This window comes from Buceros rhinoceros, unplaced genomic scaffold (genome assembly GCF_000710305.1).
Source record: "Buceros rhinoceros silvestris isolate BGI_N320 unplaced genomic scaffold, ASM71030v1 scaffold1171, whole genome shotgun sequence".
NCBI lineage: Eukaryota > Metazoa > Chordata > Aves > Bucerotiformes > Bucerotidae > Buceros > Buceros rhinoceros.
Genome location: NW_010392376.1, coordinates 131059 through 153522, shown reverse-complemented (window position 1 = coordinate 153522; position 22464 = coordinate 131059). Strand labels below are relative to the sequence as shown.

At 38.8% G+C, this 22464-nt stretch overlaps 1 protein-coding gene across 1 annotated transcript in view; it reads left to right on the top strand.

Annotated features, from left to right (window-relative positions):
• The window catches only part of ST6GALNAC3 (ST6 (alpha-N-acetyl-neuraminyl-2,3-beta-galactosyl-1,3)-N-acetylgalactosaminide alpha-2,6-sialyltransferase 3), a 244780-nt gene that overhangs the window by 160110 nt on the left and 62206 nt on the right, over positions 1–22464 (top strand). The window contains exon 6 of the mRNA XM_010144438.1: positions 13846–14255. Coding sequence (XP_010142740.1) covers positions 13846–14255 — 410 coding nt within the window. The remainder of the gene's footprint in view (positions 1–13845; positions 14256–22464) is intronic.

Genomic DNA, 22464 nt, shown 5'->3' with positions numbered 1-22464 from the left:
AAGGAAACCCTGCCTCAGCCATGGAGCAGAGTACCGAGCGAGCATACGGATTTTAATCCTGCCAGAGGTGGTTTTGTCTCATGTTGCTTCACAGCAGATCCTGCCTTTCCTGTTTTGGAGCGTTTTCCATCTCGGTCGTTAGTGATGACTGCCATCAGACAATTGTGATGGCTGGTTGATCAAAAGTGCAAGTGAAACAGCTTTGCAAACCTTTCGTCATTGTGCTTAAGTCCTTTAGACATTCAATTTGACTCAAGGTTTTTAGAATCATGGACTGGGACTTACTTTCCCTTTAATAAAAGTTTCAGAGTATTCAAAAACTGAGGAACAGTTTCGTGCATGTCTGTGCTTTGTTAGCTTGTTTTTTTTCATAAGCCTTTTTTCCAAAACAGTTGCATTTTTTTCTTGAAGTTTTTCCAGCTGCTGATAGTGTTCAAAATAGCTCTGTGCTACTTGGGATCAAAACTTCTTTGGCAACAAAATAAAGCACAGCGCTAACTGTTTTGTTTCAACAATAGAGTGGGAAATAAGTGAGTAATGTAAAAAAAAATTAAATTATTGGGTGGGCAGGATTCTGGAATTAGTTTGTGAGATGTATCGGTTATCTCCACAGTAAATTACATTTTGGTTTGAAATGCATGTACATGTAAGAAAACAGCAAAGTGTTAAATAGTTACTGTACCTGCGTTGCCCAAATAGCATTTAATCCATCCCACGTCAAATGGTTTGTGGGTAAATGGGTGTTCTGGGAATATCAAGGGCCTACCAAGATAACAGCCGTGCTTTTTACATTTAACTCATCAAGAGGTGAGAAGAAGAAGTGGTTAGTGTCCGGTCAGCTACCCATAAGCAGCAGCCAGGTGCTTCGCCCTTTCCAAATGTACTCTGCATAAGAATGAAACCATGCTACTTGTTTTGCCCATTAGATAGCATTATCTCTGTGGAATGCCAATTCGTATCTCCTTGTGCTGTGCGTGGTTCTCACATATGGGATTTTAATAACCCTCATGCTGTGCTATGAATTCATAAACAGGGTTGATAGAGGGAAAGCGCCACAGGACTTTATTTTTTCATTATTGCTCTTTTGAAAAACAGGGTCTGCAAGATTTTTGCGAGGATCTTGTGACAGAACTGGCAATGGTTTTGCTGCTACCGTGGGGTTATTCCAAAGGGTGGGAATCTGTACGGTGTTCACTTGTGATATACTCTTTCAGAATTGATTTTTGTCACCCTGCAGTTGGTAGCCACTGTAATTCTGCTGTGTTATAGTTGGACCTTTGCAGGTCTGACTGTATGGGGTTTTCCCCCATTTTTCTAGAATGCAATGTGCGTTTGATTTCTGGCAGCATAGCTCTTCTCCCATCTGTCCCAGCCTGTGAAGCTACAGCTTACTGCTCAGTGGTCAATAGCACATGACAGCAGTCTTGTCTTCATTTTTGGAAGAGAGTTGTTCATTCTGGATTAGTGGGGTTTTTTCTTTCTTTTTACCCCTCTCCTAACCCCAGAGTCCATTAGATCTAGTTCCAGTACTGGTGGAGGCACCACTGTTAGTAGCGTTAAAAGAAGCAACAAGAACTCACAGCATCGGATTCCAGGCATGGATGTGATATATATCACCTTGAATTCATTGCTAACAGGCAGTGTGTTGCCTGCCCTTACCCTGTGCTACACTGGCTGGAGTGCAGTTGTGGTTATGGTCTTAGGTCAGTCTGGATTCCACTTTTGTAACCGTGCCTAATAATGTTTTATCAGGTATACGATTTATCAGGTGTAGGCTCCGTGCAGGATTGTGATACAACATGGCAGATCAAATCTTACCAAACCATTTTCATTTTAGGAGTGTTTCTCTCTCCTGCTGTCTTTTGTATGTGCTTTTGGGTGTGAAAGGAGCAGACAGAACCAAGAACAGGCAAGGAAAAGGAGAATAATTTTTCACTGAATATTTAACTTCTAATATTTTGTTGTGGTTTTGCATTGGGATTTATTGGGGGTTGTGCTTTTATTTTTTCATAATTTTTTCATTTATTTTTTCATGTCTTTCATTAGAATTCATCCAATTTTCCCTTGGCTCTTAAAGTGACTGAATATAGAATTATTGAAGAAAATAGGTTAGAAAGAACCTCTGGAGTCCCTCTTGTTCAACATAATCTATAAAAAGGATTAGCATTAAGGTTTAAGTCAGTTCTGTGCTTCATGAGACTTTGGAAACCTACAGAGATGGAGACTCTTCTCGATACCTGTTCTAAAGCTGAATTGCTCTCTGTTACAAAGGTGCATTCCATGAAAAAAGAGAACTTTTTGGGGGGACATACGTAGCCCATCAGTATTTCTTCCTCAGCTCACCTCCCTTGGTCAATTTTAGCCGTAAGGAACACTGTGCATGTCTGAGACCATGTGTGATAGGGTGCTGAACATGTGCACACACACACACATATATATTTTTCTTCATACTGCATCTATAATTCTGCAGTAGTATGACTCAGAGAGAAGAGATGCCAAAGCTTTCACATTTGCTTTGTAAATATTTTCTTATAATGAAATTAATATATCATCTAAACTCCATATCTATCTCTCTCTTGCTGCTTTTAGTTCTGTTTATATATATATGCTTTTACTTTTTGAGTCACTAAGCAGGCAAGAGAACATAGAACTAACATGACTAAAGAAAAGTTTGCTGCAGTCTACTCTTCATAGAAATTAAGAAAAGCAATTTCTATGCAAGCCAAGGTTCATTGCTCTCTGAGCTTTTCCCCCAACATCAGCTCTAACCTGGATGGGCATTTCTTTTGGATGATTACGTTATAATTTGTTGATGACTTCAGTGGAATTTTTGGGGTGTTTGGTTTTTTTTTTACTTAGCTGTATGCCGTAGTCCGTCAGACCTTCTTTGGCAGGGAGGTGGAACTTAGCCTCTCCAGTTCCCCATATGTGGTTGTGAGCCGTTGGTAACTAGAGGTGCAGCAGAGCCTGTAGCATGCAGCAACATTATTATGGAAGGAGGAAGAAAAAGACAGGCACAACCTGTTTGCTGTAGAAAGCATTGGTTTCAAATGTTGAAGCAGGACCATAGCTGAGACCTCTGCTGCTGCCCAGGCAAACGAGCAGCACCATGATAGTGTAATCACACAGAACAGTTTTCTCTGACCTATTTCATTCTATGGTTCTGTGTCTAAATTTATTCTCCAGAGTAGAGTATGTCTTGTGGAGTCCAGCCCTGCACAGATTCTCACCCCAAGCTGGACATGTCACATGAGAAGTTTCCTTGCTGTTTCTCTTGCCACTGAGCTGAGTCTTGTTACAGATAGAAAGCTTTTCCATCTATGATCTGAGAACCCAAATTTCTCTTTCCAAAGTTCAGACATTAGGTGAAGTAATGGCTTCAGTGGTATCAAGTGGCAGTTTTGCTTTTGACTGTAAAGGAGAATATAAATGTGCCATAGGTTTTCCTAGAAAAGCAGCATATAGGTTCATTACAGCAGTATTTTTCTCCTTTGGATGTGTGAAGGACTAAAAATTAATTTCTCTCTTAAAAATTTAAATTATAGGTAGAAGAGCTATATGATTATAACTACCCATTTTGGAGATAGTGTTGTTTATATCTTGCAACTATATCCATGTCAAGCCAGGCTGTATAGTGGAGAAAAGATTGATAGGGTTTATTATTTTCAGTTTTTAATAAGATTTTGTTTTGCAATTGCTTCTAGCATGCTTCACCTCATAACTTACCACCTCATTTTTGTGTGTGTGTTATTCAGCACCTCCTCAGGCCTTGGTCTTGTTCTGAGCTCCATAGTGATGATGCACAGACTTGCACAAGGCCCTGTTGACTTCAGGAACAGTTGACTTCAGTTGAGCTCAGTAAGTTCACTGTGCTTGGGGGCTTTTCCTGAGCAAGGGCTTTTAACTGAGAGAGAAATTGGGCTGGTGTGGAATGTGGTAGTAGCAGAAGGTATGCCATCAAGCTCCTTGAGGAAGGACAACCAATACAGAATGATCTTTGAATTATTTAAAAATCATTTAACCCAGTAGTTCCCTTGAGAGTGCTTACGAAGTCATGGCAGGTAGTGTTAGTCCATGATACAAGCTAGTGCCTGCAATGAAATCTGCACTGATTAAAATTTGGCTGGTGGACATTCACACCGAGGCTATGATGTGAAAGCATGCAGCAGAGAGTATCTGTACAATGATTTTCTCATTTGAAACAGACCTTTAACTTCAGACTTTTAAAATATGCAGGTGTGCTTCAACAGCTTCCATTAATGACTTAAAAGACTTTAAAATAAATCTTCCTAATTATTGAAACAGAACTCTCCAATGCAGTTTAGATTTCTGTCCTATTGTCCAGTGCCATAGAGTTTGAAAGTTCAGCTATCTGAAAACTGGTGGTTTAACCTTGTATCTTTCTGCAACTAAGATGAGTGAAGTATCCTAAAATAAAAGATGTTTAAAACAATTTAATTTTTAAACTACGACCTTGAAATCCAAGTTTTAACCTGAAACGACATTTTTACAGAAGATTTTAAACATCTGTAAAGCTGACAGTCAAAGTAGTAAGTAAATTTTCCCAATACGCCAATAAGGGGAAAAGAAATGAATGTGGCCAGGAGCAAGTATGTATTCCCTTTTAGATAAGGTATCCTGCAATTAAAAACACTGGACTTGGAAAGCTTCTTAAGGCTTACTTCGTCAGGTGAAAAAGCTACTGGTTTTAATGCTATTGTAATAAACCTTATTGTTATTCCTGGCATGGATATTATTTTTTTAATTTCAGAAAAATGGATAATTAACATTTTAGCTTATCACTTTCCTTCCATGCATACAAATAATTTCACAGATAGACCACCAAGAGAGACAAATTAAATAATAGGTCTAGACAGCATGGAACCGAAATAAATTAGAGGTTAGGCTTCCAGGCTGTTAGGTGGATTTTCATGAAAAAAAGAAAAAGGGAATACAAGGTGTTTTTTCTGCCACTTTTTGCTGCTTTCCTCGATATCATTTCCCCATATCAGATTCCAAATAAATTGACTTAAGATGTGAACTTCATATTACAAGTCCCATAATTGGTTTGTGAGCTTAATTTTTTCAAATGTATTTAGATTAGAGGTCTAACAGGGATTCCTGCATCTCTGATCTGGCCAAATAAGTTCCTAAATAATGGCCCATGATTAATGGTGAGTGCTGATAGTAAGAGCTTATTAGAGAAAGCAAACTTGGAACAAATCTGCTGTATACATTATATACTTTACCGCCATCTGTGGTTATTTATAATAAATACAAATTAAAGTCAGCGGGTACAGAGTAACCAATGTTTTACGTAGGCGATAGAATTCCTTAGACATAATCTTACCACAGTTAACTTCATAGTGAAGAATTCCCATTAATTTTTTCAACAGATACTTATTTTAATTTGCAAAATAAAACCAGCTTTTGTGGAGAGAGTCCTTCTGGCCTGGTTGCTTTCAAGGATGTCATTCCACAGTGCACTCTGCAAGGAAGGATGATGTGTTGTAGTTATCTGTGCTCTACTGCCATACGCGATATTGAATGTGAGAAATTGGTTTTGTCCTTTTGTGCTGTTATTCATTCACTATTCAGTCCGTGCACTGAAGTATGTTCCACCCTTTTACGTCTCCTTGAGTTGTAAGTGACATTTTACCTCCTTGTGTTTTGTATTGTTTGCCAAGCAAATATGCCTGTATAGACAATAAAAAAATTCTGTCTTCCTTATTGCCACATACAAAACCCAAAAAAGAAATGCAATATAAAAAGAGGATTGCAGAAGATAGAGTAAACCTAAATGTTATAATATCAGTAACTTGCTGGATCAAGGGGTGGTCTTTTTTTTTCCTGGTAGCAAATATACTGTTGAAAATATGGTTTGGCAGTACAGTGACAAAAGGGGTGACAGCGTTAAGATCAGCTGATTGTCTTGTGTTTGAGGTCATTTCTGAAGTTTGATGGACAGTGTCTGGTTTGAATAGTGCTTGTTCAGTAACTTTTGTGCACAAAATCCAGGAGTCATCAAGTGTTAACGAGAGCAAGTGAGCAATGTGGTGGATATTAAGATAAATGACTTGCTGGATTCAGCAAGCAGCATTTGCTTGGAAGAATTCCTGGCTTTTGAACTATTACAAAGCCATGATATTTCAAAGGCTGTATATTTGCAAATAAGTGATAGATCGAGTGTCACAAACATTCTGGTTATTTATGGTTGTCAGCTAAACTACTGGGATGAAGGTAGGGGTACTCTATAACTAATGTAGTTTGGCTGGTTTTCCCTTTGTGAATAACTGGGAAATTAATTTTTTCACAGGCTGTTTTTCACAGTGAATGTGGTTTTAGTGCCTGCCTTATGAACTTGCTGTATAGGGTGCACATGATGGAGTTTGCCTCCCTCCCATAACAATTAAGCATTCAATCCTCAACTATGTTTGACATGAGCATTTCCACATATGTTCTTGGGCGCATTTGTATTTTTATTCTGACATTTTATACGCCAAAGAAGAGTCTGCTTTTATCTCACACCACCTCCACCCTCTACTCCCCCACCCTCCCCATCCCCCTAAGTTCAGAGGTGTTAATTCTGTGGAGCTGAAATTGTAGACGTCTGTAGGTCTACGGATGTCAGTGTTTCTGGCTACCTACAAGCTGTATTACTATATGCTGGAGTGAATGTACCTGTTTCCATCTGTTTTCTGCTTGGGCAGTTGCAGGTTGAGGAGAAAAGCTATTCTCTCTGCCTGATGCTAAGCTATTTGATTGACATGTCTGATAAATCATTCTTTGCAACAGTTATTTTCTATCCTAACAAATATCTCTAGGTGTTTTGGTTCTTCTCTTTTGCTAGATTTCATTCCCAAACATCATGGGTTATCTTACTGGCTATATAGCGATATTTTACTTTTTTTCAAGTCCTCTTTCCCCTTACATGTTTCTCTTTTAAACACTAAACTACATTCTACCTTTTCATAGCTTGTTTCGGTTCTACTCTGAAATTTTTCTGTCCTCTCTTTTCTTTTGGTATCCTGCTTCCATTTATTTCCTTCCCTTTCTGCAACATTGTCATTCATGTTAATAAGAGCACGTCCCTTTTGCCATGCTGCCTTGGGAGAGGAGAATTTACCAACCACCTGAGACGCAAACTAAAACACAGACAGTGCATGCACAGGTCCTCACATTCCTTCAGGCAGCACCTTAGGGCAAAACTTTATTCACCTGCCACTCTAAAGTCCCACAGGGCTGTTGACCATCAGTCTGCTGGTGCTCTGCCTCTGCTGGGTCTATCTGTTGTACTTGGCACAGTGAATCTGGCAGCTTCCTTCTTTCATTAACCATGATGTTAATGAAACATCTACATCTCCATGTAGAGACAGAACAATTTTTCCTGTTCTTTATTTATTCTCTGCCGCCTTTCTATTTTTGAGTCTTTTTTACGAATAGAGGTATTAGGACTCTTTAAATAGTTTATTATTCCAGAAGAAAATACTGGTGTAGGCTTATTTAAAAATACATCGGTTTCAATCATGTTTCAGCTGGAAATCAGGAAAAAATGAAAGGAACTGTTCTGTAATAGGAACTAGCATGCTTTAATCTTTTCATAATACAGAAAAACGTTCAATTAAAGGAGCATTTTAAGTCCATTTTAGAAAACTATTTAAATATGATTTTTTAAAAATAGAAAATTAAAATATTTTTATTAAGCTGGGCCTGATTTTACTCAAATTTTATTTAATGGGGTTATCAAGAGGGGTCTTATCTTTGACATTTCAATTATTTTTGTTTTATATTAGACTAGGGGAAAATTCATGAAAAGACCTGTTTTTCTTCTTTATAGATCATATACTTGGCTCTGTTGCTACTCAGAGTTTTCTCACATATGATTGGGGCATTTATTTTTCAGCTCTCAGTATCATGAGATGAATTCGATTCTTGCCTTGTTTCAAAGCTGCCCATATTGTTCCCAAGAGCAGCAACAAAATCAACAACATTTTGGTGAGCATTTGCTCTGCTGTATCTTGAAAGAGGTATGAGCTGGCATGGAGACTGGAGCCGTCTTGAAAGTGAGAAAGATGATGCTGCATCACTTGTCACCGTGGTTTATCTTTGGAAGGTTTGGGTTTATGTTTTTTTTTTTTTCTTTCCATGAGAAAGAAAGCTCAGAATCTCAAAAATACACTTGCTGAATGAAAGCTTAGATGGTGCTGAAGACTGGCATGCAGGTGTCAACCTCTGCCCAAGTATGAGCTTACTTCCCTTTCTGTCTCTTTACCACTGACATCAGGAATTCACAAGGTACTTATTCAAGCAAAGGGCTGATACAGCCCTTTTATGGAGCTGTAACATCCGTTGCAAATCAAAGAATAGCAGTTCTGTAACAACGGGGTCAGTGTATATAGAAAGAATTTCAGTGATGGTTATTTATTCAGTCTCTTACCGCAAGATTAGTCCCATTATGTGGCTCCTATGCATTCCTTTCCAATTCATTCAGTTTAAATAAAAACTTGCTGCTAGCACATATATACCTATCAGTGACAGTCATCTAAATAAAATATCCCAGGTGCTTGATTCTCAGGAAGAATCTTCTGAAGAGTCAGATCATATTCTATTTATTTGGAAATGGGATGCGTGCTGACATAGGGCCTATTTCAAAACAACATTGAAATGTTAAAATCTTTATGAAATCTTAACATTAAATTTTATGAAGACAGAGATGTTTGCTGGGATGTGATGCCGAGGGCCAGGATCAAAATCAACTGTTGAAGATTAAAAAAACACAATACTACCACAGAGGGAAGCAGGAACAACCACAAACTTGGAGTAATCAGACCTGGTTTTTTTTATTGTTTTTATTTTTATTGCTTCATTTTAGTTATATAATGTGATTTATATACGCGACATCCGAGTGCTGTATTAAATTGATAGCTCTTGCTGGGTGAACACGCAAGTACTATCTTTCTTTTCTTTAAATGTGCTGAATTTTGTCTTAGAGAAGCCTGGCAAATCTTTCCTCCCAGTCAGAGGTCTGAAGAAAGTGAGTAAGTGTAGATAAAACCAGCTTGGTTAATCATCACTGAAACACAGGAAAAATTATAATATTTTTTTTCTCGTAAAGTAGAGAAAAGCAATAAAAACAATGCCAGACGGTTAATGCCTCTCTTGTACCTTTCATTTCAAAGACCTCAAAAGAACATCAAGAAGAATAAAGGCAAAATCTATTCCCTATTGGCATCATTATAAATGCTGTATCCTCTAAAACTCTAAAGACATCCAAGAAGAGTAGAAGAATAAATGGCATTGAAATAAAGAAAGTCTCTCTGGAGCTTTGCTCAATCGGCTTTGTTAGAATTCACTCAAATAGGATGATTATAAGAAAAGATCTCATTTGTTTCAACATTAAAGGAGCAAATTAATATGTGGCGAGCCGCTAATAATTGCCTCATTATGTAGTGAATGGGCATTGCATCCAATTTACAAAATTACAATCATATTGTTAAAGGAACAATTGGGAAAGTTTAATCTGAATTTCCGAACTATCTGTATGATTAGTTGTGGGATTCACAGAGTGAAGCAGAGTTGGTGGGTGGAGTGAGCTCTCCAGCACACTGCCAGCCTATAGAGCTGAGATGTCACAAGAGAAATTCAGCTTTTCATTAGTGTAAATTATCTCTGCACAGGTCCTGAGCTAGATTTGGTCCAACTGGAGAGTAAGTCTGACGGTCTCTGCTAAGACGGGAGCTTGGCGTGTAAGTGGTATGTCAAGACATTATTTTATTAGACTCCAGTGACTTGCGCTGATGTTTTGGCCAAGAGGTTAGGAGACCTTGCCGGAGGTTATCCCCGCTTGGGACTTCAGCAGACCTACATGTCTGTGGTTGGGAAACTTGGTGATGCAGGATCTGTGCCATTGGGAAACCCACCCATACAAGTGGTCCTGTAGCTGGAATTTCAGTCTCTTGGTGGAGACATTTGAAATGGTGGGGGAGTTGTTTCCAATTGGAAAGTAACCAATTTTCCAAATGTCAAAATCTTCTGTGGAAGAGAATCATGTGTTGTGACCTACTTCTAGCTAGATTTGCTTGTGACCTTTTCTAATTCTGGCTGTTTTTGTTATTTAATGGTTTGACCTTTGATTCTGTGAAGCCACTTCAGTGCTAAATGCAAAGATTTAATAACTAGAACTGTTTGATAAGTGACCTTTATTACACAGCTATTTCTTTGCTTGAGATATAGCACTGTTTTGCAAGTTCTAATTCACAGTTTTAATTATCTTTTCTATTGTCTGTAAGCTTGCACAGGGAATAGAAAGGTCAGATATTTCATTTTCTTTACTGATTAAAATATAAGTGTTCCTCAGCAGTTACAATGTATCATTCAGGAAAACGATGGGACCATTTGTCAGAATCATGCCCAGCTGCTCTGCTGAGGACTTCCACATCCTTCTGGTCAGTGACAAAATGAATAATTTTCTGAAAGCAATAACAGCTCAGCCCCTGCAGTGTGAGGAGGAGAAATACGTGTCTAAATACATAAAAAGAGGAGAAAAGGTGAATGGTTCTCTATGTCTTTTCCTTAAGCTCATATATCTATAATGCAAGTGAATGAAGATCATGTGAAAAGGTACAGCTGCACCCCTAAAGTTCTCTAACCAGAGAGCACAAACAGTGTCAGATAGGTTTCTGCCCATGAGTACCAATCCCATTACCGTTGGACCATCTCTGTAGAGGAGAGGGCAGCCTGGTCTGCCTGCCAGACCCATTTTTGGTTTCTCTGATAAGGCTGCGGATGACTGAATGTTTAATTACTATCTTGGTGTTTGTGATGTGAACACCTGTAAACGGTTACTGTTAGTTGCAAAACAGAATAGCAAGATGGCACATTTTCTCTAATTCTCCAGTTCTTGTCTCTTTGTGTTCTGGTTCCTGTGCATAAGAATTGTCTCTCTGCTTCTATTTATCCTTAATACAAACAACACAGCAACTTAAATGGAAAAGTGATAGTTCTATATACAGGTTAGGTCTATCGTGGTCAACCTTGCAGTCAAAAATCTGCATATGGGAAAAGGGTGTGAGGGATGTACGACCCCAGTGTGTGGCATGAGCAGGGACAACAGTACATCACGCCAGCTCCTCAAGGGTCATAGGGGGGTGTCAGCTCTATACTAGTTCAGTAGCAGAAGCAGCAGCCTCAGCTACCCAAGTGCTTCCCAATTCTGACCCCTTGGGCACCCAAATCCCTGTGCCTGAATAGCTTCTGGGGGAGCCACCCGGCAGAGAATCTGAGCAGCTTTTGAGTCTTAAAGTGGTGGGACATCCATATATGAGCTAGGATGTAATAACAGAGGGGAATCTCACATTAGCTGCTGTATGTGGATTACTGAAACTGCTCCTTTTGTCTGTGATACTTTTATACCAACACCGCAAGCTGCTGACCTGTCTCCATATGGGGGTTCAACAAATGAATGTCGTCGTGTTTTCTCCTCCGACGAGGAAGATATGATGCAAAAAGATACTGAAGTCAGTGGTTGATTCTGGAATCAGTGGAATGTCTGTCACAAATGTTATTTGTTAGGAGACGAACACTCCTAACACTCTCTGGGATCTCTGTTGGGAAATATGCATATTAGGACATGTAAAAATTCTCTACAATGTAAAAAATATTTATTCTGAGATAGGGCTGAGAGGGGTTAAGCCTCTGCGTCTATTGAAGAAGAGCAGATTATATGTTGACCTAGTGCAGACATTCAATATTATGAAAGCGCTTTATAAACTGGAACAAGATAAATGAATCACAACAAAAGAGCTAGAAAACCGGGGGACACAATTTCAGGAGTGAGTGTACTCAGTTTATTCGAGCAGAACAGTTACACTCAGTGAATAGAAAATGTGTAATGCATTTCTAACTGAGGTCAAAAAATCAAACAATTCTGAATTTAAGAGAGTAGCTCCATTTTAATGGAGAAGGAAGAATATTGTGAAAAAAAAAAAAAACTCCACCAAGAAAAAACTACACTGAGGCTGAGACAGATTTAAATGGGACCAGATTCTTGACCAGATTGGCTTTTCCTATCTAGCAGTTACATATTTAGCATTTGTTAGTTTGAAAATTCACCCTGTTAGCTATAAATTAATCTACTGGGACTTTAACAATTCACTTCATATTAGGATGTGTGTTATGCTTATGGATTTGTTTAGGTCACCCTGCCATGTCCTCATAATGTATCTTAGAGAGGTTTTCTGTAACTAAGCGGTAAACAGAAAGACTGTTGTGTTCAGCTGTTTCTCCTGGGATTTCATCCCTGCTGTCAGAGAGCTATGCAGGACAGCTCTCTAAACAACAGCTGTAAAAAAAATACATGGTGTTCTGTAAAGGAAACATTGCAAATGCTTTTGCATGCAGTCAGGCATCTTTAACTCCTGATGAAATGAGGAAAAAACGTTTTCATGAACCACTCATGTAGAGAAATCAAACCAATCATAACAGGGAAATCAAACTTTTGCAATGTGAGATTTATTGCAGAAGTCTTGCAGGATGCACCTTAGTTCAGTACAGTATTTGTCAACCAAAAGATGAGATATTTTAGCTGGTATAATTTGTCTCACTTCAGATGTTTATCTCTTGTCTTTATATAATGCATTGTTATCAAAGAAATTTGATGTTTTGTCAGCCACCATGTCCTAAGGTTATAGTGGCCAAACGTGGCCAGGATATTCATTCGCATCAGCTAAATGAGGTGTGATTTTGAAGGGAAATAACCACAACTCTGTCCAGAAAAGCACCTAGCATCCTGTCAGGCTAAATGTCCAAAGAACACGAAGGGAATTATTCCTAACAAACATTAAACTGAAGTCACTGGCTCCCAATTGGGAGCAAGTCTGTGACCATGCTGTAGATGTAGTCTGTGACCAATTGCAGGTGATCCATGGCCTGATTGTCTTCCTTAGGGGTTTTTTATGGCTTTAGTTTTCATTTGATTTAGATTTCTAAGCAAACTTTTCATGCAATCCAAGTTAAATACAGGCGTTTCCTTTTACTTTGTTGGTACAAAAGAACCAAAAGACATCTACTATTTATACTCTGACAAACAATGGGTCCCTATATCTCAGTTAGACAGATGACCGTTACTATTTTCAATTCATACTGGAGAAATAGTACCCTAGAATGTGGTCAGGAAATATTGCCTTTGACTTCAGTTTGCCCAGGATTATGTTCCTAATTCACGTGTCACCAGTCCATCTGCCTCTCATTTTTCATGGGTCATAACCATTCTCTGGAGAGAACAATGTATTCCTCTGTCTGTATCTCCCTTCCAACTACAAGATTTTCGTAGTACTAGTTTGCTTTTTAGAGTTACATCCCGTGTTTGACTTTTACCACAAACTTGGGAACTATTCATTCAGACACATAAACACACTCAAAGTATGGTTAAATTTCCAGCGTTACTTTTCCTGTACTTTTTTCCTATTGCTGACAACACCTTGTTAAAAGAGAAGGCGGCATTGATCTAAATATTGTTTCTGCTGTTTCATTCTTTCATTGTTTTCTAACAGAAAGAGTAGCATTTAGAAGAAAGAAAAGGAATGATTATTTTTCTAGTTGACTTTGCAAGGTGGAAAACAAAGAAAAAGATTGGAACTGCCTAGTTCACTGTAAAGGATTGCATTCAGAGCTTGGTGGTGGTAGGGTTTTCTACCAGCAGTACCACGTGGGAATTGTTGGGGTTTTTTGAAGAGAAGCATTGCTATCAATTTGTTGGACTGTGCCTGTCTTTCTCTTAAATGAATTTCCAGTCTTCATGCCTTACAGAGAAAGACTTGCCGTGTACTTTTGTTTTCTTTCTTCCAGCCTCTACAGCTTGACTGTGACCTCTGTGCCATTGTTTCAAATTCAGGACAGATGGCTGGCCAGAAGGTGGGAGCTGAGATAGACAAGTCCTCCTGCATATGGAGGATGAACAATGCTCCCACAAAGGGCTACGAGGAGGATGTTGGGAAGAGGACAACTGTAAGAATGGTCTCTCACACAAGCGTGCCTCTCCTGCTCAAGAATCCTGAGTACTTTTTCAAAGAAACCAACAACACTGTTTACGTGATCTGGGGACCTTTTCGCAACATGAGAAAGGATGGAAATGGCATTGTGTACAACATGCTGAAGAAAACTGTTGACAACTATCCAACTGCCAAGATCTATGTGACAACGGAAAAGCGCATGAGTTACTGCGATGCAGTATTTAAGAAGGAGACGGGAAAAGACCGGTAAGTCCTAAACGTGAACAATTATAATGTTTGACAAAAAATACATGAGAGAAGTCCATGCCAGATGCCAGCTACTAAAAAAGTCCTCAGATATGTTTTTAATGGATTGTTATATGATTTTGACTGTTATAAGCACTTGATGAGGCAGCAGCTAGGCCCCATTTACCCCACCTACGCTACCTTCTGTTCTTTCCGTTTCTGTTGGCTTGAGTCCCAAAAACATTGGATGTCTTCCTGAAATGTTTTCAAAGCTGTGTGGTTTTTTTTCAGCTCAATTTACTATTAATTAAATTGACATTTTATTTGAAGAGCATAATCCTACACAAACAACATTTCCAAATGCACAACCTCGGGATAACTCTGGATTTTATATTTTCTTCTCTGTTGAGATTCACTGCAGCTTTTCTTCAAACACAGATCTCAGGGTTATGCATTATTTCTATTTCTTAGTGAAAATGGATCATCAATGATACTGTAATGGATTTAGGTTTTTACCAGAATTATGCTGAAATTATATTTTCCATGCCTGAGAATGTGCAATGTTGAAACTTGGTTAGAGTTGATGTTTTTCTTTTTTAAAAGCTGTTGCAACATAGGGAAGGACTTGCTCCTCAGCTTGTTCACCATGTGCATGTGTTGCTTCTTTGATTCCAGAGTCAGAGGGAGCTCCTGTGTGTCATAAGGGTGTCAAGGTTATTATGGCTTCTTTAGTTTAACTGAACAAGCTGATGAACAGAGGCTAATAGAGAAAATACACAAGATCTTAAAAAATGTCCACTAATAATCCAAGTCATTTGGTTTACATATTAATCAAAATAAATATGATCATGGGTACACTATTGCGTGGCTAAACATAAATTTGTTTATATTTATGCATCTTCCATGTTAACAGTCAGTCAGGTCGCAGTGACTTTACAATACTTTATCAAAATCCTTATTGTGATACCAGACCTTAGTATATTCTACCAAAAAACCTCATCATTCAGAAGTATCCCATCTCCAGCCTAATCCATTCCTCTTCAACAATTCGCCCATCTCAAGGTTTTACTATTATGCAATTAACACAATACAAATGCTTCTTTTCATGTCAAAGGCAGATTGAACTTCTGTTCTCCTGGTGCTGATGAACAAAGTTCTTAAGCAGCCTAATGTCAAAGTGGCCCAATTTCTTTCTCCTTAATCCATTACAACAACTAAAAGTTTCACATTGCAATTAGAGGCAAACTGTAAAGAGCCTGCCTTGTGACCCACATCACATTGCGTTTGCACGTACTTGCCTTTAACACGGAGGAAAAAAACCAAACCAACAACAAAACCCCCCCAGAAAACAAAGGAACAAAAAAGCCCTCTGAAAACCAAACTACCACTGCAGCTTTTATTTTTAGTCCTACTTCTCCACAGCAAATACTTGTTTTTGACATCATTTAGTGCTCTTGTCAGACAGAAACAAGGGAAACAATTGACGTGTCACCAGCCAACACCTTCTGTATCACCAGAAAACATCCTGCACTTCCCTACTTATCAGGGGACCTCAGTTTGGAAACTGTTTCATTTGTTGAACCATCTTCAATTCACAGGACCCGTCTGCTGTTTCTAGGGAGGGTCATGAGGCTGTTAGAGACATGTGGCATTTGTGGAAGCAGTAAAAGGAGAGCACAAGAGATTTGTGGGTGATGAAAATAGTTTCGCACATTGTGCCAGACTATTATGATGCTGAGACAGACTCGGGTTCCTCAGCCAAATATTCCTTCAGTTCCTCAGAGAAACATCAACTCTTGCTTACAATAATAGACTGAACAAAAGTCTGTTTCAGCATGTTCCCAGCAGAGTTTGGAAGGAAACTAAATTCAACTAATATTTAAAAATGTACTGAGTGGACTGTAACGGGGCTGTTTTAGTTTAATCCTAAAGTGCTGTCCTGAGGTACAGTGTATGCTACTAATGCATAGTAAAATTGCAACAGCTTTCGAGTCTGTCAAGCCTTTAATGGGCTTTCGATTTCGACTCTTTGATGTACCATCTTTTTAGGTAATTAGTAGGACTTTTCAGTAGTTTCATCCTAGTGCTGATCAAGTTTTAAAGAATGTTACGAGAAGCAGCTAACAGGTACATGCTGCAGTCACTTCTCTACTGTAGAAAAGCTTTAGTCCTGCACCGCCAATGTGGGCGCATCATCCCTGACTTCACTGAGTGCAGGTTCAAAACCCAGAGCTTTGGTATTGACACATTACTTATTGGCTCATGGAAGAAACAAGAATTGCCTCTAAATAACATCCAATGAGCAAGTTTGTTTGTTTCACAATGAAGCATTTTTTAATTCTACAGCCATACAAGAAATACCCTCTGACATGGGCTATCCACGCTGGAGAATTAACCTTGCATGCGGCGTTATGAATCTGGGGGACATATGTTCTTTCTGAGAGTCTTCATTAGTGAGGCATTTGAATTCAAGGCAGCAAATGCTCATCCACTTTGAATAATTGTTGCACATAAATAATATTCATTACCAGACATTCACAATTTTTCATTAATGCATTTTACTTGGTAGTTCCCCGGAGAGAGCATAAAGCTGGAAGCTTCTTCCAGTACTTCACTAATATTTTGGTATATTATACGTATTGAGTCAAGTGAAAGGATTTAAAGAAACATTAGGTAATTACTAAGTTTAGCATTTTTGTATGTACCTCAGCCCAGGTAGGTGGTTCTAAAACCATCTATATCTTTGCCATGCGTTAGAAATACAATGTAATACGATATAACAACATTTAATTGGTAAAAACAGAGAAAAACCGTAGTCTTCATTAAAGCAGCAGAGCTAATTCTAGTCTGATAAAGTGCACTGAACAGCCCTAAATAGGTTTTAATTAGCTGGCACCGAAGCCGCACCACCCTTAGGGAGGGTAAAATTAATGAAAACTAGCAGCAAATAGATCAATGTTACTGGATGTTGTTGCCTTAGGTGAAGGTGATGAGGAATAGAAGAAGTGTCTTTCAAGAATCGTTTTGAAAACAGTCTGCATTAAAAGTCACTTTCGAAAAGCAATGATAGAACAAATCTCTGCTAATATCAGTGGAACAGTCTAATACCATCCAGACTGCATTTGTGTTTATACTACAAACATCTCAGACTAACCACTCAGCCCTGTACGTCCGAGTAGTGCCTCTCATGGCACAGCTCCAACATCCCCTCTTGGGGCTGGTGGTGTGATCAGACCGCTCCTGTCCCACTGCACATGGAGGACGTTGAGCCCCAGCAAACAGCCAGTACTGCAGGTGCTGATACTGCTCAAAACAGAGCTTAAATTGGTGTTTGCGGCCACTCTGAACAAATAACTACTGAAAAGAGTCTGCTGAGCTTTGCTGAGGAGATGTATTCTGAGCTCTTAAAATTCCCATAAAGAGACATGAGATAACGTTCCGAAACCCAGCCAGTTTGGAGGGCAATTCTTTCCATACGCTCTGTCTTAATTCTGATAACAGCCATCCCATACCAAAAGAATTCAGTTCATCTCAACAACATTTTGAGATTATTGGCTATACAAGCATGTCTACGGGAGGCAGGTTCACTGAGCCACAGTTGCAGTCAGATGGCTGTTTCTGAAGGATTTTTGTTAATATCTTGGACAATTCTGAAGAAATTTAATTGCTTTTGTGCTTCTCTTCCGGAAGTTCTTAGTTTCCTCTGTTCGTGCCAGATGGTGCTATGTGTTAGGTTGTGAGAAAGCTGTTTTATCATTTGAGGCAGGAAGATGGATGATTCTGATCACTGACTTCCGCATCAAGATTCAAAGTTTGGGGGTGTCTCAACCTGCTATTGTACCTAGTTCTGCTCACTAATTAGTATTACTCTGGCAATATATGAGTTCTATATTATATCTCTGTCATTGAGATCTAACAAATTATAGTAATCTAAAGTGCGGATTGACACTGTTAGACAACTGCAGTCATCACAGCTTCACCTCAGCTAATAGGTGGTTTTTGATGTGTCTGACTAATCTACACGAGGCTGTAGCCTGGTAAAAATATAATTGAAATGAATAAATGAAATTACGTTTTCTGCGGCTCAAATTCTGTTGTCTGGTGATACTCTCTGTGAGAACTCCTCAGTGTTTCATGCCATATTTCTGGTTGTTGGCTTCAATTAAATATTTTAGTAACGCTATTTTTACTTTTGCACTCACATATATGTATTAGTTTTCCTATCAAGGCCATTCAAAGACAATATAAAATCTTAGCTGGTGTTAGGTGATGTTTGCAGAAAGCAGTTTTTCGTTGGGAGAGATGTGAACATTGGCACTGAATCTGGCTCAGAGAGTTAGATTTTGGGACTTGGGAACTATGTCCCATCAGAGCTTTGTAATAACATGTCTCTAAAAAAAGAAAAATTCTGGAAGATGAGTAGATGTTCATGTGATGAAGCAGAATTAGGGAATATCAGCACCTTTACAGAACTGGAAGAAAATGATAGAAAAATTGATTCAGACTGACAGAGAAAATGTATAATGCCTGTTGAAACATTTTTAAGGACAAAAATGAATTGTCGTTTACGTTTTGATACAATCTTTATCATAATGATGCAGTGTCTGGTCCTGAACCAATAAAGTCAGCGAAAAGTTCTCAGCTATCTTTGAGCATCACAGCAGACCCCAAAATACTGTTTTATGTAGGGAGCATTTTTCAAGTGCTTGATGATGGATCTTTCTTGAACCATTGCTTGGCACTTCTTTCTTTTTATAAAGTAATTCCTTCAAAAAATGCTAATGGGCTTGTCCATCTTCATTCATGGAGAGTTTAAATAGTTACATTGGTAGCTAAGACTGCTTTATTACCAGAAAAAACAAGGGGCTAAAGCATGAAACCTTAATGAAATAAATAGATTTTTCATTATAAAACACTTAAAACCTCAACATCTATTGCTGTTTGTGGTCAATCACGGACGGCTAACAACTGTTTTGGGGTTTATCTTCGCTCTTCCATTTCCTGGTAAAACACCAGTTGTTCCTGAGTGTCCTAGACTTATTCCCTGCAGCCCATTAGTAACTGCATTTATATTTCTTTATGAAGATTTTCCTAATTAAGAGTAACGTTTTCCTCTATTAGGCAGATGGAACTCAATAGAAGTCCATTTTTTATTAACATGCCAGTCAGTGGTGTACAAAGCACCAGCACTCTTGTTAAGACACAGCTCCTACTACATTACACTAATTACATAGTAAAGTGAAACTTTATTTAAAAAAATGAATATTAGCTAATATTTTGTGCTAGAACTGTGGATACATAGATTGGTGTCAGCGCAAATACCTATTTATTTTGTGCTTATTGCTGGCTTTAGCCAAGGAGTTCTTTCTTCTACCTTTAGGTCAAGAAATGCACACTCAGAATCTACTTCACCTTTGTGCATTTTCACGTGTTCTTTGAATTAATCCAACATCTATTGCTCTTAATTTATCACATCATCTTTAAGTGCCGCTGTTTTCTGCTCCTGACAAGCCCTATGTTAAACCTTTATACAGTGGTATTGTCCTAATTACGTGCCTACCTTTTCCACTGTGTCCTTTAAATAGTCTGCTGCTTTTACGGTCATGAGAGTATTGCTGGTATCTCTCATGAGCAACACTGGGATTGCAGATGTAGATGGGATTCTGCTTTGACGATTCTTGCATCCCATGAACATACACCTTTTAAAAGGTGTCATTTAGTGATTCGTGAGCTAGCAATCCTGGTAGCACTGTGGATCACAGTGGTTCCAGTTTTTCTGCTGGTAGTGAAGGCATTTATAGTTGCAAAGGCAGAAATTTTAGAAGGAAAAGTTAGCAGAGGCATAGATTGAGAACGAAGCCTTTGGTATTCATAGAAGCTTCACTGTATCGTCTTTCATAGCTCAACTTTTTTGATTTTTCAGATCACAGTGTTAAATTAGACCTTGATTTTCCTAAAGGAGCTTAAAATTTTAAGGGAACAGAACCAATTTTTTAAAAATCAAGAAAATAATCTTTATTTTTGACTGAACCTTGCTGCCAGCTGAAATAGTTTTCTTTAAAAACACAGAGGGATTGAAGTGAAGTCTATACTTGTCACCAGCTGTCAAACAGATATATTTCTAAAACATATTAAACACATTAGAAAACAAATGCAATGTTGCTATTCCTTTAGCATGACACCTGTCAGTTACTGATAACTGTGGGATGTCTCATGGAAGCTCCCTAAAGTGCTCTGAGCCATATTTACAGTGTTTAGCAAAGGACAACATACTGCAGTCAGACTGTGCGAGTTGCACTGGGAGATTTTGTGAAAAAGAGTTGCTGCTCTATAGCAGGACAGCAACTGTAGGAAGCCGGGAATAAAACAGTACAGTGATTTTAGTGCTACAGAGAGAGAGGAGTTTCTGTACATCTGTCCACTCACTAGCTAGTAAAACTTACTAGAAAAGACTTTTGTAAGCAAACGTGTATGGATGATGTCAAGAAAAGATTGTCTTCTCAAAGCTTTGAGCAAGTAGGCAACTCGGCAAAAGAAAAACTGTTTCAAAGTAGAAATAATTTAGCCTGAACTGATGCTGGAGTTAATGTAGAAATATTAAAATGTAGAAAGATTAGTAAACAAATACTACACTGAAAATTTAATTGGTAAGAAAACAAACCTGCGTGAGACTTCATGCACAGAGGTGGGAGGAAAACTGGGGGGAAATGGTGAAATTTTGTGTCTCATCCAATTAATTTAGAACTCAGTGTTAACTAGGTGGTTGCTTATGCTCATCTTCAATATGTGTTTTTACCCGTATTAAAACGAAAAAAATACATTGTTGTATTTATATGTCTGTTATCACGTATCCCATATAAAAAATTCAGGCTGCAATGTCAGAGCAGTGAAACTGTACAGATATATATATATATGTGCGCACATGGACTTACAGCACATCTTTGAGGGTAACTCAGGATTCACAGCCACGCTTCTCGGAACACTTGATGTGCTATGGCAATACGGTACAACCTGCGTTTAGAAAACAGTCGTTGACTACATCCTACGCAGTTCCTGTGATACTCAGATTCTCTGAGCTTTTAACAGTGAGGCGGCTATGCATTCGAAGAGTTATTTGCACAGGAGCAGCATGAACATTTTTTCTAAGGCATTCACACCTTCAAAAGGTTTTTGGAAGCTGTAACAGTTTGGGAAAACATATCTACAACTGCAGGGATTTATTACGAATTTCAAGAATTGTCCTCAACAGTTTGCCTGATGTCTTGGATTCTGATCAGCATGTAGTTTATTTTGGGTGTGACGCTTGGTTTTCTACACAGATGTTTGAGGATTCAGCCGTTCTATTTTCAAGATTTTTGTAAACAGTTCTTGTTGGTAGTAGCTTTTGGTACAGTTGGGACCACCACTGCTCATCTCAGAACCTGAGCAACCCTATCCAGTACAATAGTATTTAGTAAACATGCAACTGCAATAGAAGAAAAGGTTTCTAAATGCTGTATTTGTTCATTTGCTGTTACTATCCCATCCTGATTTTTGGAGGCTTCTTCTAATTTTTGAAAGTCAGTCATCCCAGCAAGCATATCCTCTCTGCTCTAGTCATACTGGTGATAGAAAGGAGGCATGAACTCCCTGTCTAATGGCATTCTCTATATGACTTCTTAAAAGTTCCAGGATTTATCATAGAATCGCAGAATGGTTCAGGCTGGAAGGGACGTTGAAGATCACCAAGTTCCAACGGTCATGCCATATGGGCAGGGACACTTTCCACTAGACCAGGTTGCTCAAAGCCCCGTCCAACCCGGCCTTGAACACTTTCAGGGAGGGAGCATCCACAGCTTCTCTGGGCAACCTGTTCCAGTGCCTCACCACCCTCATAGCGAAGAATTTCTTCCTTACACCTAGTCTAAATCTACCCTCTTTGAGTTTAAAGCTGTTACCCCTTGTCCTGTCACCAGATACCCTTGTAAACGGTTCCTCTCCAGCTTTCTTGTTGCCCTGCTTTAGTTACTGGAAGACTGCTATAAGGTCTCCCTGGAGCCTTCTGTTCTCCAGGCTGAGCAACTCCAACTCTTTCAGCCTGTCCTGATAGGGGAGGTGCTCCAGCCACTCAATCATCTGAGGCTGTCTAACCTGTTTTCAGCCAAACACGGTAATGTTCCAGCACTTCCTTCTATGTGAAGATAACAATAGTGTCTTGACATTTTACAATCAATCAACATATTAGGGAAAG